At 40.2% G+C, this 17,211-nt stretch overlaps 1 protein-coding gene across 7 annotated transcripts in view; it reads left to right on the top strand.

The window, feature by feature from the left end:
• Positions 1–17,138, top strand: part of LOC117239971 (teneurin-a) — a 702,004-nt gene extending 684,866 nt beyond the window's left edge. For 6 of the 7 annotated variants that reach the window (XM_033506078.1, XM_033505890.1, XM_033505814.1 and 3 more), the window contains 8 exons: positions 4,927–5,046; positions 6,809–6,993; positions 7,421–7,572; positions 7,873–8,531; positions 8,691–8,926; positions 9,024–12,346; positions 12,507–12,690; positions 13,003–17,138. In XM_033506078.1, coding sequence (XP_033361969.1) covers positions 4,927–5,046; positions 6,809–6,993; positions 7,421–7,572; positions 7,873–8,531; positions 8,691–8,926; positions 9,024–12,346; positions 12,507–12,690; positions 13,003–13,964 — 5,821 coding nt within the window. In that variant the 3' untranslated portion in view covers positions 13,965–17,138. The remainder of the gene's footprint in view (positions 1–4,926; positions 5,047–6,808; positions 6,994–7,420; positions 7,573–7,872; positions 8,532–8,690; positions 8,927–9,023; positions 12,347–12,506; positions 12,691–13,002) is intronic. The other variant, XM_033505950.1, reaches the window with a different exon arrangement.
• The last annotated feature ends 73 nt before the right edge of the window (positions 17,139–17,211 follow it).

The following is a 17,211-nucleotide window of genomic DNA, read 5'->3' as shown; positions in this document are numbered from 1 at the left end:
AAAAAGCAAGAAAAAGTTACCTTCTATTTGCTCGTTTCGCTCGTAACATTCATCTTACATGTTTTTTCGTATGTCCCATTATATGTAATCTATCTATATATGTATACGTATGTTCATACCCTTAGCCTGCGTATCACGTCTCTCTTTTTCTCTCTTTCTCCGTTTCAGTTATTGTTTTTGTCTCTATACTACTCTATATATATATTCCCAGTTGGTCTTTTTCAACGCTCTTTATATTTCTTCTATTCTATCGACCCTGGTTCAGCCTGTTATCGATTCAGTTACGTTACCAATTATGTTTGCCAGTGTTTGATCATACCTCGCTTATTTGACTCGTCTCTCCGCCCTTTCAAACCCTCTATACTCCGTTTTTAATCGCCTGTCTATCGTTTTCCTCTCTTCTTTCCATTCTGTCGCTCTGTCATTTTTTAGTTCCGTCGCTACCTTTTTACCTGTCTACCTGCGTATTTGTTTCTGTCATCTCCGACTCGACGGCTGCCGCTTACTGTTCGCGTGAAAAACAAATTTCGACGAGGTTCGATGGTCCAGCTTCGTTAATATCACTTTTGTACGACACAGGGAATTCGAGTATTTGATAATCGAACAAAATTTACGCTGATTCGTTTAGCAATTGAGTTGTAGCCCTGTAACGATACCAAAATTCGAAACCTAAATCGCATTTGTTTCGCCTTTAATCTAGGGACTTTGACGGGTCGATAACAAAACGAATCTACTTTACCGATAGCCTTCAAACGGGGAAAATTTAAAATCAATCGAAATCGCGTGAACGTATCGCCACAGCCAAAGGGTCGAGCACTCTCTTCACACCTACATTGAAAGTATAATCGTATCGAAGTGTCTCTGTGTTATCTGTGATATGTCGTCGGATGATCGTTGTCTATAATCCTGCCGTTGTCCGCCCTTCTCTCTACTTCTCTCTTTATTCTGTTTCGTTCCTTCTCTGTTGTTCTGTTTATGTATTGTCATCTTGTCCTGTTTAGCGCTGAGTTCTTAGCTACTATTACTATGATCGCCCTGATATATACCGTAACCGGCTACAAACCAAGTAATAGTATGTTTGACAATCGTGTAATTTTTTACGTAACGATATATATCCTGTCTGGTCTTGTGTTGTTTTTTGTGTTGCCAGGCTTGCACTTTTTTATGTACGTTGTGTATTTCATAACCCCTTGTCGAATTTGTTTCTAGTGACTTTTTGTCCCCTAGCATCTTATACACGAACGCTGACTTTATTGCGCGCCTCTTGCGTCAAAGACATATATATTCTTGCGTTCCAATTTTTTGTTCAATTGTTCCTTTCCGTCGTTTGTCGAGATAAATTGATGATATAAAATATTATACATCATCATTATCAACATATATATATATACATACATATGCAGTAGAGGAGATACAAAATCGTGGTACAAATCAAATAAAATATACATATATATAAACGATGAAAACGAGAATGAGAAAACGTGTTCACATCACGTTATATTGTTCCGAATCGACGGATCGGCAATAATTACGAAATCGGAACCGTTCAACACACAGCTTTATGATACAGGATATGATACGAAGGACCCGAACGACCATTCCCTCTCTTGTCCCTTGTCTACGTCTGTTATCACCTGTCTACAATGTGCCAATAACCCCGTTACACCAAAAGCCCTGTGTCTGTCTTTAACCGATCCGTGCTATCTACCCACCGAAAGTTATATCTCATACCAAAACACGACAGAAACCCTCTTTTGGAGAAAATCGATTCGTCCGTATCCGTCCGTGGTTCACGTCAAAAACCAGAAATAATTTCTTATAAATTAGAAGACAGCAAAAAATCTCCTTCAATTAATATCGCATAACCTCGCGGTTCGAATGTTTCAATTTTATACGAACGTTTTGAAAAGAACAAGAATCAAGAGATCATTTGAAATCGTTTGAGAACATGTTATTTTATTCGAGAATGAGAAACGGACGAGTATCTGAACCACAGAAAAGTTTTCAAAACGAGAAAGAAGAAAAAAGAGCAGGCAGAAAAGAGGAAAATCATTGACACGTTTGAAAGTGAGCGCGCGCGGGAGGAAAAGAAATATGGCGCGATGAAAGATAACTTAGATAACCGTCGTATCGCTGACCGAGATGGAGGGAAAATTTCCAAGCAAAGAGAGATAGAATTCGGCATTGCGTCGGTGTATCGCGCGATCTCTCTATCGAGATACCGTCATTCTTTGATTTTTCTTTCTTTACTATTTTTCTTTCTTTTTCTACGTTTCCATTATTCAGTCTTGCACACATCTAGGTTCAGTATCCGCCGCCAGATGTCGGTGTGTCTTGAAATTGATCTACATATATATATATACAAGATATATCATGTACATATATATATATATATATATCCGTTTCTCTCTTCTTTCCGTTACGTTTTTTTCAATTTGAGTTAAACTGATTTGCGTTTCCTTTTTATATACCGTTCACTCTGGTTTGTGGATTTTCTATTCTTATTTTTTTTTTACCAGTAGTAACAACTGTGCCTGCCACCTTGCTATGCTCGTACTTGGAGGATCAGAACCCCGGTAATGTTTGATCCCCAAGTCGCCGATGGAACGAGAATGGTGGCACGGTGCGCGCAGCCGGAAGTGCACGGCATTGCTCACTTTCCGGGACGATGATGCGATCATTTGTCCCTTGGACGAATTAGATATCGTCTGACTTTCGATTCACGGGGGAATGTGTGGATCCTCCAAGAACGAATCATGCCCCCATACGCAATCCCTTAGGGACCAATGAATATATATATATATTTATACATATATCGAATGCATCTATGCAGCTTGTTGTACGTGTTCTATCATATTTTCATATTTTGCTAAAATTGACAAAGGAAAGATGATTCTTCATTACGCGAGAATAATTTGGAAAATATATTCCAGTAGATGAGTTTGAAGGGGCACTGTGAATGTTAAGAGAACTTCATTATTTTTTATTAGAACAGTATTTCATGGTGAATGTTCAAATATAAGATGTTTAACCTGTTTATAAAAGTAAAACTAAATTATTGTTTTAATATTATTTATTAGAACTATTTTCTTGATTATAAATTCGGCAAATGTAGATGTAAATATCTCGACACCCCCGTAGACTCATTCTATGTAAATTAAAGGTGTTTTCGCGTTTCATGAACTCTAATGAACTAAACAGGATAACTTACAATAAATATTTTAAATTCGAGTTTCTTTATGTGAGAACAACTCTATCGTGATTATAATTATTTTTTTAAAGAAAAATACGTTCTATTCTAATTGATTTCTTTATACATTATTAAGTCTCAAGAATGAAAAGTTATCGACTTTCTCAGTATTCTAAGATGTTTTTTATTTGCGGATATAGATTACTTTCTCCATATTCTACAAATGCGGGAGGCATTTATGGAAAATATCTAATCACTGATACCAACCTGTTTGTGATTTATAGGCATTGTTGAATTTTCATACAGCATTCTCCGATTAAACAACTTTTTGTACAATTCTCCAACGAATATGATACCCCAAACATGGCGCAAAATGTTTTAATCAGTCGCAGCTTCCGACTGTACAGTTTGCACTTTAAATATAATCTGCATAATTTTTATAGATAAAGTAATTATAAATGATTATTAATATTATAATCTCTTTCAGTTCCATTTTTTACTTAAATCAGTGTCTCACAAACATATAGAGATGGGTAATTAAGAATCACCGTATATAATATCTTCGTTCACAAATGTCGTTGCTCATTACACAGCGCCCCATAACAAGCTGCGTACGTATGTACCCGATTCACAGCATATTCTCTATATATTATTATTATCATCATTATTATTATTATCTTACCTACCTATATCGATCTCATTATATTCAGCACTATTACACAAATCGCTTAAAATATTCAGCTTCAACATACTCCAACTTTTATATATCGCAGATAATCCAGCCCTGAAACTTATTACGTACATATTTTCATTGCCTTTATTACATATCTATTTATACATGATTATATATGCATGCAGTTCTACTCTCACGAAAGTTTACTACCCGCCCTTTATTTATTATTATTATTATTATTATCCTGCCTCAGGACGATCGTGTTCTTTTTTGCTCCCGAATTGACAATCTGCTCGATACTCTTTTAAAAAAAAAGAACAACTACCCACAGTCAAGCAAAAAAAGAAGAAATGAACAAAACCTCTTAAAAGAATGCAACCATGAACAAAATACCATGCAAATTGCAAGAAAGTGAATGTGACTGAAAGAAAATGTTCCCGCGTCGTTGCCAATACGATGCGACAGCTAACCTGTAAGCATGATCGAGAAACTGACGCTGGCGACATCTGGGTTCGCTGCATACACGCGATGCCGCGTGCATTGTTCCGTTTGTAAAATCAATTTGTATCGCTTTTGGATTCAACCAGTGGCATTAACTCCTCTTGCGCGAACTATCGCGGCCGGTAAAGGCCGGCTCGAATGGAGTTGCGGATTGTATTGGCAGCGAAGTGAGAATATTGGATCGCATTGAACCGTTGACCGCGGAAGCTGATTTGACAGACAAAATCGATTGTTCGCGCTCTCGACAACTTTGTTTTGGAATACATGCGTTCCACGATCGAAATTTTAGTCCAGAGAATTTCCCTTTTTTTTTTCTTTTTCCTGTTGAATCTATTTTTATTTTTATACAAAAAATTGTAGAATTTGTAATATGTGTATATTTCCTCTCTCTTGTCCTTTTTCGATGATATTTTTAGTTTCTTTTTCTTTATATTGGAATTTCATTACTGTTGATTGGTACACGATAGGATTTAAAATGTTTCGAATCAGCGTGCCACGGTTCAACGGATCAACGATACGATCCGATCTCGAAAGATCTCGATATATCTTTGATTTATAACAGTCGAGTTGCGGTGATGCGAGGCCAAGTTGTAACCGAACAAGGAATTGGAATAGTAGGCATCAGGGTGTCCGTGGACAGGGACCCTCGCTTTGGATTCACGTTAACCAGAGCTGATGGATGGTGAGTACTAATTTTTACTTTCTATCACATTGTATCACAAAAAACAGCGATTGAAATTATACATGAAATTCATTCAATTGACTGGACCAAGATCATTATCAATTTTAGTTCAGCTTAGCTATTATATATACGTGTAATAGATTTTTATATAATTATTACATATATATACACATATATGGGAATCCTATATACATAATTTCTGTAGCAGATTTCTATATTCTCGTATATCAAAATTACTAAGAGATGATGAAAGGAACAGCAGACACATGTCTACCAACCCACATTCAAATCAAATTCTCGCATTATGCAAAATCCAAATCAGTACCTCAGCAGTTCACACCGTCCAATCGAACAACCCAACTCAATATCCCCACTCCTGTTTAAAAAAAAGGGAGAAACAGAAATGTCAGAATCGCATATCAATAGATACACAAACATATGGGGTAATATAGTAGTATTTGCGCCTGATGGGCGTGTATGGCAGCTTGGGCGTCCTTCCTAATAGGATCAAGGGTGCATTGTAATGAAGGGTATGGGGAAACTGGATGGAGTATGGGTAGATGGTGAAACACCTATATCAAACAGGTATATAGTAATCCTGGCGAGGATAATCCTGAAACACGGAGCCGGAGGAGTTGGCCTGGTAAACCACATCAAAGCTCGAGCTAATGATGTCGAAAGCTTCCTAATTACTCCGTGCAAACCTGTGTGATTAGTCTGACCTGCGTCTATCCCTTGCTACCCCCTCCGGTTGGATCGCTGGCAAAATTTTACCATAATATAGTGAACTGTGAACGTGAGAGAAATTATACATTGACGGAACTCGTCGAAACGATAACAGTTCCGCTTCTACCTATCTATCTATCTTACTCATTAGCGTCATCTCTCTCTCTTTCTCTCTCTCTCTTTCTCTCTCTCTCTCTCTCTAACTTGCAGTTTCATGTAATCCCAAAGAGAAGTTCGAGGTAGAATTCCCTCGTTGTATTCACGGGTTAATGAATACAGGACCGTGATAGATTGGCAGTTATTGCAGCCAGACTGTCTGATAAATACGCGTTTGTCGTTGCTTGATTACGAGTACGGCTTATGATTGAATCTGTTGTACGCGAGACGTTCCTATGATTTCTGTTCTTGTAATGCGACAGAGGACTTTCAAATCGGATTTCAAACATGTCCAGGTAAAAGTTGCGGCGAACTGGACCCAATGGCATAGTTCAGCTTGCCACCTGTCGATGTCGCTTCGTGACGAGAACGCGCGATTAAATGAAAGTCATAGGAACGTCTGATAGAGGGCACTGCTCGGGCATTCTCTTAGAAGCCAGTAACGATATTTGAACACATATTGTTAGAAATTTTTATATCCACAAGCTCTGCTATTGCTGTTAGTGAAAGAATATATAGTTATAAATATTGCTGAAAATGTTTATTTTAATTTGAGCTTCCTAAGGTTTAGCCACAGGAGATTTTAAGCTCTGTATTTTACCATAGCATCCAAATTCCATTTACTTTCCTCTATTCACAAAAATTCACTCGGCGTACATCGAAGAACATCAAACTCACTCGCGAGAGTTTTTGGTCCATAAAATAAATTGGGAGAGTGTTACTACTCTGAACGTTAAAATTAACCCCAGAATCGTGAATTTCGAGACGGTTAAGGGATTCTAGCGACGCGTATCCTTTATCGATCATCCATAGCCTGTAAACCCGATGTAATACCGGAAGCTAAGGTATAGTTTGAAATGCATTTACGTACTTCGATTAGGTTCGACGTGTTGGTGAACGGAGGCGGTGCGGTGACGCTTCAGTTCCAGCGTAGCCCCTTCAAACCCCTCACGAGGACGGTATTCGTGCCATGGAATCAAATAGTGGTTCTGCCTCCTGTGGTGATGACCCTTAACGAGGAAGGCGAATCTCATAAATCTAATCAACCTCCGAGTCCAGCTGTCGGTAAGTATGAATCTCTAATTATTATTTACTTTTCTTTTTGTTTTTCTACCTTTTTTCACGTTTTGTCGTGTCACGGAATCAATTGGTGTTAAACATGAACGGTGGTCCAAAGTGTCTAATGTTTGAAAAATTGGATGACTATTTATAATAAGTATTTATAATAACTATTTACAACAGTTGTTTGTAATAATTCCTTTATTTACAATTTGTTGTTTTCTTTTTTATCAGTTCTTATTTTCTTTCTCTTTTTCATATTTGAAAAATATGAATGTTATTTAATTGTTTACTGCTTCATCGTCATCCTTCTTCAACGTGCAAAGAGGAATTTATAAGGGACCCGTTGCTGCTCGTGTGTGCCGTCTTTGTTCCGTCCTTAAGTGTTTTATGTTTTTAAGTTCCTTACCATTTATGGCATACAATATAATAGGCTCCCCAGGGATATCGATGGGACTATTTAGCGAACATGGCCCGTGCCTGGAGCACGATCACGAGCTGTTAAGGCCCATCATCGTTAGCACTTGGATGCCAGAAAAAGTGGGCGACCTTCCAGGCAAAAGTTTGGTCTTCGCTGAAAGTCAGGTAAATTATTTTCTCTTACATTCTTCGTTAATTATTATAAGTTGGAAATCAACTTTATTTCAACTGTAATTTACAAATTTTGGGCAATTAAAACCAAATATGGCTATTGCTCCTAAACGTCCAAAATTCCTAACCTTTACCCTACAATTATTATGCATCATATAATCCCATATTCACACTTCATACACAGGTCCCTTTTCTGATCTAAAATTCAGATATCCAATCCAGAACCAAATTTCTGACAAACACAATGTTTCCGTTCTCCAGTTTAGCATCCCATTGAATCCTTTCTTCTTGCAGATCGTCCAGGAGAGCATCGCCATCCCGGGCTCGAATCTACACTTGATGTACCAGAGCAGCCAGGCGGCTGGTTACTTATCGACTGTGAGAATGCAGCTGACCGGGCCATTCATCCCAAAATCGCTGACGCATGTGCACGTGCACGTAGAGATCGAAGGGTCACTGCACACGAAGACCTACGAGGCAGATCCAAATTTGACGCACACATTCGCCTGGAACAAGCGAAACGTTTACAAGCAGAAGGTGTATGGTGTGGCACAGGCGAGAATTTCGATCGGCTATCAACATTCCACTTGTCCAGCAGTGATTTGGGAGACACAAACAGCCACGTTGCAAGGCTTTGACGTAGATATCTCGGATATTGGAGGCTGGGGTTTAGACATTCACCATCACTACAACTTCCACGAAGGCATACTTCAAAAAGGAGATGGTACCACGATGCATTTCAAGCAGTATCCTCGCACAGTGAAGGTGGTAATGGGTACTGGACTGCAGAGAAGCTTGGTGTGCCAGGATTGCGATGGTTTGGCTAAGGATGCTAGGTTATTGACACCCGTAGCGCTTACTAGTGGCCCAGATGGAAGCATTTATGTAGGAGACTTCAATTTAGTCCGCAGGATTACACCCGAAGGAAATGTATATACTGTTCTGACTTTGAGGTATGTTTGGAGCAATATAGGAATTTGAAAAGTAGAGAGATATTTAGGAAAAGAGGAAAGATCGAGTTATTTATTGAAATCTTTCTGAATGGTCTAATAGTGTTATTAATCTCTAAGATCAACGAATTTCTGAATGAGCTATGAAATATGTATTTTCAGTGCAACTCAAGTGGCTTACGAATATTATCTCTGCGTTTCTCCGGCGGACGGACACTTATATATCAGTGACCCAGAAAAACATCAAATATTAAAAGCTTTGTCGCTGAAGAACGTCCAACATCCTAACCTCAATATCGAACCCGTCGTAGGAAGCGGAGAAAGGTGCATTCCTGGCGACGAAAGTCATTGTGGTGACGAAGGTCCAGCTATCCGTGCCAAATTGGCTCATCCAAAAGGTAAACTTCAGATCAAGTTTTAGTTATTCATTTGCCTATTATCATCTTCTTAACCTAGTAAACAGATAAACTAATTCTATGCATTTAACATTAACAGGAATCGCTATCGCTGCCGACAAGACCATGTACATCGCTGATGGACGGAACATACGCGCGGTAGATCCCCACGGTATCATCCACACGTTAGTGGGACACCATGGACACCATAATCACTGGTCACCAGCTCCATGCGTCGGTGCTATACCTGCTCATCAAGCTCAACTACAATGGCCGACTGGATTAACCTTAAGTCCTCTGGATGGATCTCTTCACTTCATCGATGACAGGCTCGTTTTGAAACTCACCAGTGATCTAAAAGTTCGTGTAGTAGCTGGAACGCCCCTGCATTGCACTAGTAACACTAACAGCAACGGAAACAACAATGATAGCGATCTGAAAAAGGTAAATGTGACGACTACTACCAGTATAAAGAAATCCGATGAAGTTCTTGGTTCTGTACTTGCTGTCAGCTTCAGTCCAACTGGAGAACTTTACATAGCAGAAAGTGATTCACACAAAGTGAATTCTATCAAGATCGTAGACAGCTCAGGAAAAATGTCTCATTTTGCTGGACAACAGCAAGAGCGGTTGCGTGGCCAATGCGAATGTAATAATACTACTCCAAGCACTAAGGATTTGGAAAGTTGTTCATGCACCGATGACACCAGTAGTACAGAAACCTTATTGTCATCGAACGCCAAGTTTACCGCCATTTCTGCTCTAGCCGTGTCACCAGATGGCGTCCTACACGTGGCTGATCAGGGTAGTCTTCACATCCTTGCCTTACAACCCTATCTTCCAAATCACGACGAAAGTGGAGAGTTCCATATTCCTTTCCCACCATCGAACGAGGTGTATGTGTTTAATCGATATGGTCAACACATTTCCACGAAGGACTTGACGTCTGGTAAAACTCGATATTCGTTCTTGTATAGTAAAAACACGAGCTTTGGAAAGTTGTCTACGGTGAGAGACAGTGCTGGAAATAAGATTCAGTTCTTAAGGGATTATAGTAGCGTGGTCAATTCTATAGAGAATACGCAAGATCACAAGTCTGAATTGAAGATTTCTGCAGTTGGATTTTTGGAAAAATTGTCTGAACGTGGAAGAGCCGAAATTGCACTTGCGTATGATGGTTCAACAGGATTACTGACAAGTAGATCAGGAGGCGGTGAAACGTACATCTACAATTACGACAATTTGGGTCGTGTTACTGACGTCATTCTACCCACTGGTGAAAAATTGAAGCTATTCTCAGATCTGTCCGACGACGAAGGTTTATCAGTTAAAGTATCAGCCCCGCTTCAGGCTTTGTCAAAGGGCGATAAGCAGAGAATCGTGGAATTCAAGATGAAGAACGAAAGATCAAAGGTGTTAACGATTACTGATGGTACGAAGATCAAGAAAGCGATCGCATTCACTAACAGCAGCCTAGAGGTCCTTCTTCCTGGTGGTGGCAGAGTGCTAAGTGCAGCCACTACAAAACATCCTCTCCTGGAAGCTGCACTACCTGTGGAGGCTGAAATGTTGCCAATGTGGAGCTACCAACTGATGTCTTTAGGTGAACTAACCAACACAATGACTACCACCTACAACCTTGTCGGCGACGTCAGCCACACTCAACAGACTTTGAACAGAGAAATCTGGGTAAATGACACTCGCGTGATTGGTGTAGAATTCGAACAAGCTTTCAGGCGAGAAACATTCTATGACAAAGCAAGAAATCCATTATTGACTGTTACCTTTGACCCTGCTGGCCTTCCTCTGACCTGGCAACCGCATGAGCAAGGTTACAACCTCAGTATCATATATGATAGGTTCAATCGGATCGAAAGCTGGAAATGGGGCCCGTCTGATGAGTCTTATGGGTACGATAGGCACGGACAATTGGCTGAAGTCACTAGCAATCAGGATGGAACCAAACGATATACCTACAACGATTTCAACGTATTATCCAATATTACCCTGGCCAGCGATAGGCACTTCACCTTGCAATATGACGATGATGGTGGACTACGTCATATCATCCTCCCATCAGGAACTAAACATTCGTTTTCCTGTCAGGCTTCTCTAGGTTTTCTTAGGGTGACCTATACTCCACCAGGCAGCAGCAGAGCTTACCTTCAACATTATAGTCACGATGGAAACTTATTACAAACTGTATTCCCTGGAGATGGAGCTCGTATCGTCTACAGGTATCACACTTCAGGACAGCTTGCTGAAGTTGTCCACGGTGATGGAAAGAGTGAAATTAGATACACAGAAAGTGGTTTGCCTTCAGAAGTTATCCATTCTGAACGAGACGTAGAATACAAGTGGGACTATCAATACAGCGCTGGTCTATTAGTTGAGGAACGTATAGACTTTGGTGCAAAGACTGGTCTCAGCAACGCCAAGTTTACGTTCGATTATGATTCAAACTTCAGATTGATTAACGTACAAGGTAGAATTGGTGGCCAGACCCTTCCAACTCATACCATGGCATATAGTCCTAGAACAGGTATGCTAGAGCAGATTGGACAATTTAAAATAACCAGACCTCAGCCTAATGAAACCACCGTGTTCGATGGAACTGCGTTATTCTCAAGAATCACGGATGATAGATTTTTGGAGACCCAAGTAACTTTGACGATTCATCAATTGGAGGTCTTCAGGATGGAATTCACACATGATACTCGCGATCGTATCAACCAGACTAGGACTTATACGCGCAATGTTGCTGTTAACACTTACACCAATGTGAAAAATTACACCTGGGACTGTGATGGTCAGCTGACTGGGGTAGAAGCTCAAGAACCATGGGGATTCAAGTACGACGCAAACGGAAATATGTTGTCATTGACATATCGAGGGAACACTATACCTATGGAATATAATAGCTTGGACAGGATTGTTAAATTCGGTGAAGGATTGTATAAATATGATAATAGAGGTTTGGTGGTGCAGAATGCTAGAGAGGAGAGGTTCAACTACAACGCTAAAGGACTTTTAGTTCGTGCCACTAAACGTGGACGATTCGATGTCAGATATTACTATGATCATCTAGATCGTTTGGCTACTAGGAAAGATAATTACGGAAACGTCACCCAATTCTTCTACAACAATCAGAAACGTCCTCATGAAGTCAGCCAGATTTACAGTCCAAGGGATGGCAAACTGATGTCATTAGTGTATGATGACAGGGGACACTTAATTTACGCTCAAGTCTATCGGCATAAATATTATATCGCCACCGATCAGTGTGGAACTCCAATCATGATTTTCAGCCAATATGGCGAAGGCATTAGGGAAATTATGAGATCACCCTATGGACATATCGTTTATGACTCGAATCCTTATTTGTATTTGCCTGTTGACTTCTGTGGTGGACTCTTAGATCAGGTAAGTTAGAGATGGATAGTGTAAAATTATTAAACGATATAATGTATATAGGATTTTAGTTTTAATAATAATATTTTAATGTAATATGATAAAAATGATAAAGATCTAAGGTTTTATATTCTATATTTAAGTACATCTTTTTAAATCTTGTTCAACTCAGGTAACGTCCTTAGTGCACATGCCAAACGGCAAAGTTTATGATCCACTGATAGGTCAGTGGATGTCTCCTTTGTGGGAGAATGTTCTGGACAGAGTGGACACTCCGACTCATCTACATCTATACAGGTTCAATGGAAACGACCCTATTGATGTTAGACACACAGACCGACCAAACCAACCAACCGGTAAGCTTACTCCTCTCTCGAGGAGAGATACCTTATTGAAGATTTAGTGGTTGCATAGCTAGTTTGGTCAATATTGACGCGTTCTAAGGTGGACCGCGTCTACTTAGTCATCTCTGAGAATCTAATTACATACATGTCTAGTACTCTATATAATACAATAGTATCTATGCAGAGATAACTATTTTTATATTAAACAATACTTGACTCGCGAAATACATATATCAATATTTTACTATTTACTCATCATCACAGTTCTCTTATCTTTATCTATCTTTCTATTTATTTATCTATCTACCTATCTATCTTTCTCAGACCACATATCATGGCTGTCGCATCTCGGCTACGACCTGAAAAGCCTTGCCCCTCAACTTTTCCCTGACGAGCTTCCAGACAGCCTCGTTCCGCCATCTTTGGGTCCAGGTACTTCCATATTTGGCAAGAAGAAGAGATCCAGAAATCTTGGTGTGCAATCAGGCTTCCTAGCCTACATCGCACAAAGACACTCAGGAGACGCTGTCAGTTTATCAGCGCCACCTCGTTCAGCCCTGAAGAAAGACACCAGTGACTTGATACCCAGTCGCCTGGGTGCAGCCTCGGATCCTCCATTTGGAAAAGGAATCTTGGTTTCAAGGACTGCTGATGGTCAAGCCGTAGTGTCCAGCGTACCAACCGCTAACGCCATCTATGGCGATGTTTTCACCTCCGTATTCAATCGGTCGTATTTCCTTCCGTTCACATTCGTAGTGCACAGTGCGCAGCAGGACGCCTTCTATTTTGTCAAGGAAGAAACTTGGCGAGCTAGTGAAGATCGTGGTCAGTTAAAACGGTTAGGTGGTCAGGTGAATACGACTTTCCACGAAAGCGAGAACGGAAGTGGTAGCAGTTCGCTGATAGACGTGAAGATACATGGCGCCAGCTATATAGTGAACCTGCGTTACGGTACCACAGCTGAGAAAGAGAAACAAAGACTGCTACATCACGCCAAAGCGACTGCCATTCGCAAGGCTTGGCATCGAGAACGCGAAGCACTGAAAGCAAACACACCAACGGCTATTGAGTGGATGGTAGCCGAACAGGACGAGATTCTAAAATCCGGGTCCGCGTCCAATTACGAAGGTGAGTACATCCACGACGCACAACTGTACCCTGAGCTCGCGGAGGATCCATACAACATCCGATTCGTAAAGAAGGCAGTTGACCCGTCGAGCAAGAAACGCCGCAGGAGGAGAGGCGCGCCCACGTGCAAACTCTGGTGGCTAGATAAAATCTGCTAATCGGGTCAAGGTACCGTTAAATCAGGGAGTCCTCCTCTCCTGACACATGCCGTTGCCAGGAGAATTGTCCAATCGTCGAAGTAACAGGAATTTCCGAATTGGCGTAGGTAGAGCGTGTTGTGACGTATTTGGAAGAGTATGAAAAAGAGGATCAGAAACGGATCAAAGAAGAAAGGAATAAGAGGATTAAGCTGCAGCGAGCCAGCTGTCCTCCGTATGAACGTACTGAACACTATCAAAAGAAACAAAAAAAAAGTTTTATACCAAAGTCTATTTGTGTATTTCGAAGATGCCAAAAACATTTAACGTTATATCGATTATATTGTACCGCGATTTAGGGTGTAGTGTGTAAGCATCTCGGAGAAAACTTGGTCTCCGCGCGCGACCGTGCTATCACAACTCGCGGTTTCTTCGCGAATTAGCAGAAGCATATTATCGTCGTCGGCCATCTTAGGAGAATAGAATACGTTCCGGGAAGCTCACGTCCTTGTAGCAACTACGGGAAACGACAAAGAGCTCGTCAACTTGTTGTTCCCCTGCTCGCGAAACAAGAAAGAGTTCCTTGCGATAACGACTGAGGGAGGAATTGTCGAGGAAAACATGGAACGTGTTTATGTGTGTGTTCATCATTAACGAATGATCATGACGAGACATCGCGTCGTCATTGAACGCGAGGGAAGAACGACGAAAAGAGGAATGCAGGAAGCAGGCCATTCGTCGTTGAGGCGAATCGAGTGAGAGAAACTAGTCAATATATAGCTTTACATTGACGTATAAACTTTTTCCAATAGAATAAGGACACGAGGCGCGATCGTCGATGTACCACGCGAACAAACAAACTTTGTGTAACCCATTCGCCCATTGTTTACCCGCGCGATACCTTAATCGTACTTAGATAAAAAAGAGGATAAAAGATCGATCAAAGAAACGATTCTGTCGAAAATAGATACACAATAGGTACGAACATAACCTATACGGATCGCAAGTGAACGTAAAAGGAATACGCATGCGTGTATCTCAACAATGAATGGCCCTGTATCGAATAGGATCAAGAACAACGTCCTTTGCTAGAAATGACGATTGATCAGCGTCCAAAGTGTCAATGAAACGTGAGAAGATGGTGGAAGAATGTTGGTGTCGTTCGATAGAAGCGGCCGATCAACATGGCGCGTTTCGAATCGATATTCCGAATTTAAAAGGTTAAAGTAGGTGATTGAAAAAGATGAGAGAAAGAGGCGATGTTTATGGTGTATTATAAAAGTGGTGCTTTCTCGCGCGAAGAAGAAAATATCGGTGCAATGTTCGAGAATGGTGAGCGTGACTAATTACAGGACGTCGATGTACACGTACACACACACTCACACACACGTACACTGCATAACGTCGCTAACGTATTTTTAACGATGAATGTGTCCTACCCAACTCCCCTCATTTAGCGCTAGCGTCCACTTCCTCGGAAATTGATGTCGCGTCACGTACGAATTGTTGTTCAAAAGAGAGCGAGAGGAAGAAAGAGAAATTCTATCGTCGCGGGAACGATGAACAAGAATACTATAAACAAAGATCTATCGCCATTTTGCTTCCTGCGACAAGAATGACTAGGCAGAAAAAAATGTCGGACGAGCCAACCGATGTTTGTATCTTTAAATTAGTATTGAAATGAATGGAGATGTATGCGTGTGTGAGAGAGAAAAAGAGAAAGAAAGAAAGAATAAACTCCATTATCGGTAATAATACGTATACACGAGATATTATTGCATATTTGTGCTTGCTGGATATGAATAACGGAACGTTAACTATGTTTCTTCACTGAATACTAAGTGTGTATATCTAAATTTAATGCTCGTCAGTACCGATCGTTTTTGCTGTGTACTGAACGCCATATACACCTACGTACATAAGAATATTATTTAGCACCAACCTCCACCCTAAAACCCCAGTTACTAGATCACTGCCCGTTCCACGTGCATACGTCTTGAACTTTTCTTAATCCCACCCTTTATACTCCTACTCCGTCCTGCTCTTCGTTCAATTCAAACCGTACCTATTTTTCTTCATCATCTCTTTTCTTTTAATCTCAATTCTGCCCTATTATTTTTCCGCATTTCTTCAAAAAATTTCATACTTGTCATTGAATATTTTGCGAATATGGCTTTAGACAGTGCCGTTCTTAAAACAGATAGATAGCGGTACAGCAACATTATCGTCTGGATAGATGAGAAAAATTTAAAAAACATATAAAAAAAAGGAATTACCTTACGCTGAATGTATAAACGAAGAAAAATTACAAAGTATATATATATAGAGAGAGAGAGAGAAAGAGAAAAACAAAGAAAGGGAAGAAAGAAAAAAGAGATTATATAGGAAAGCTTCATAAACGTATTTTTGACTCGAGCGAGTGTTTAGAGCTGCATTGAACATCAAAAATCCTCCAAACTCTGTGGTCCAAGCAAGCTGTCGTGACCTAACGAAATTGAAAATTGATTTCTTCGTCTTTTTTTACATTTTTTTTATATGACTCAAATACGTTAAAAATTTGTCGTTTACATACTCGATATCGTATATATTCGATAATTAACGTGTTCTTTCGTCCTTCCGCCATTATCTCTCGAACTTATGCTGCCAATATCATAATCACACCATGTGGCGGAAGGGCGAGCCGCTTATACGCGATAAAGGACTACGAGAACATTGGTGGTCAAACCACGCATCGATTCATGGATTTCTAAACACTCCACATTCCTTAACCTTGATCCCAACCTGCCCCATTCCTCCGGTTCCCCTATCCTCGAGCCCCAGTTTATTCGTATAATCTATACATACATATATAACGTGTATAACCGTTGAATCGGCAATGGCGTTCAAAGAATCGACTATTTTTTAAAACGGCTAAGAAATGAAATGAAGTATCAAAGTGAGTGTCAAATTATTAAAAGCGGATCAGGTCGGCGCGAGTTGATCAGCGTTTTAAAAGGCGGATTCAACGTGCAGGGTCGCGAGAACCATTTTGTCTCAACTGTACTATTCGAGTAACTAATTAGCACTAAAGAAGAAAAAAATAGTAAAAGAAAAAAGGAACGAAATGAAAAAAAAAAACAAGTGAACAGATTCGCTCTCTTAACTTCCGTGAAGTTTCATCTCGTCTCGCTAAAAACTTTCTATAAGAGAAATAAAGAAAAAGATAAACGAACGCGTTCCCCCGAAGTTTTCGATCGCGGGGTTTACACGCGAAGCATACTTATAAATA

Source organism: Bombus vosnesenskii, unplaced genomic scaffold (assembly GCF_011952255.1).
Source record: "Bombus vosnesenskii isolate JDL3184/JDL3185 unplaced genomic scaffold, Bvos_JDL3184-5_v1.1 scf7180000013262, whole genome shotgun sequence".
In the NCBI taxonomy this organism is placed as follows: domain Eukaryota; kingdom Metazoa; phylum Arthropoda; class Insecta; order Hymenoptera; family Apidae; genus Bombus; species Bombus vosnesenskii.
This window is presented reverse-complemented; position numbering and strand designations above follow the sequence as displayed.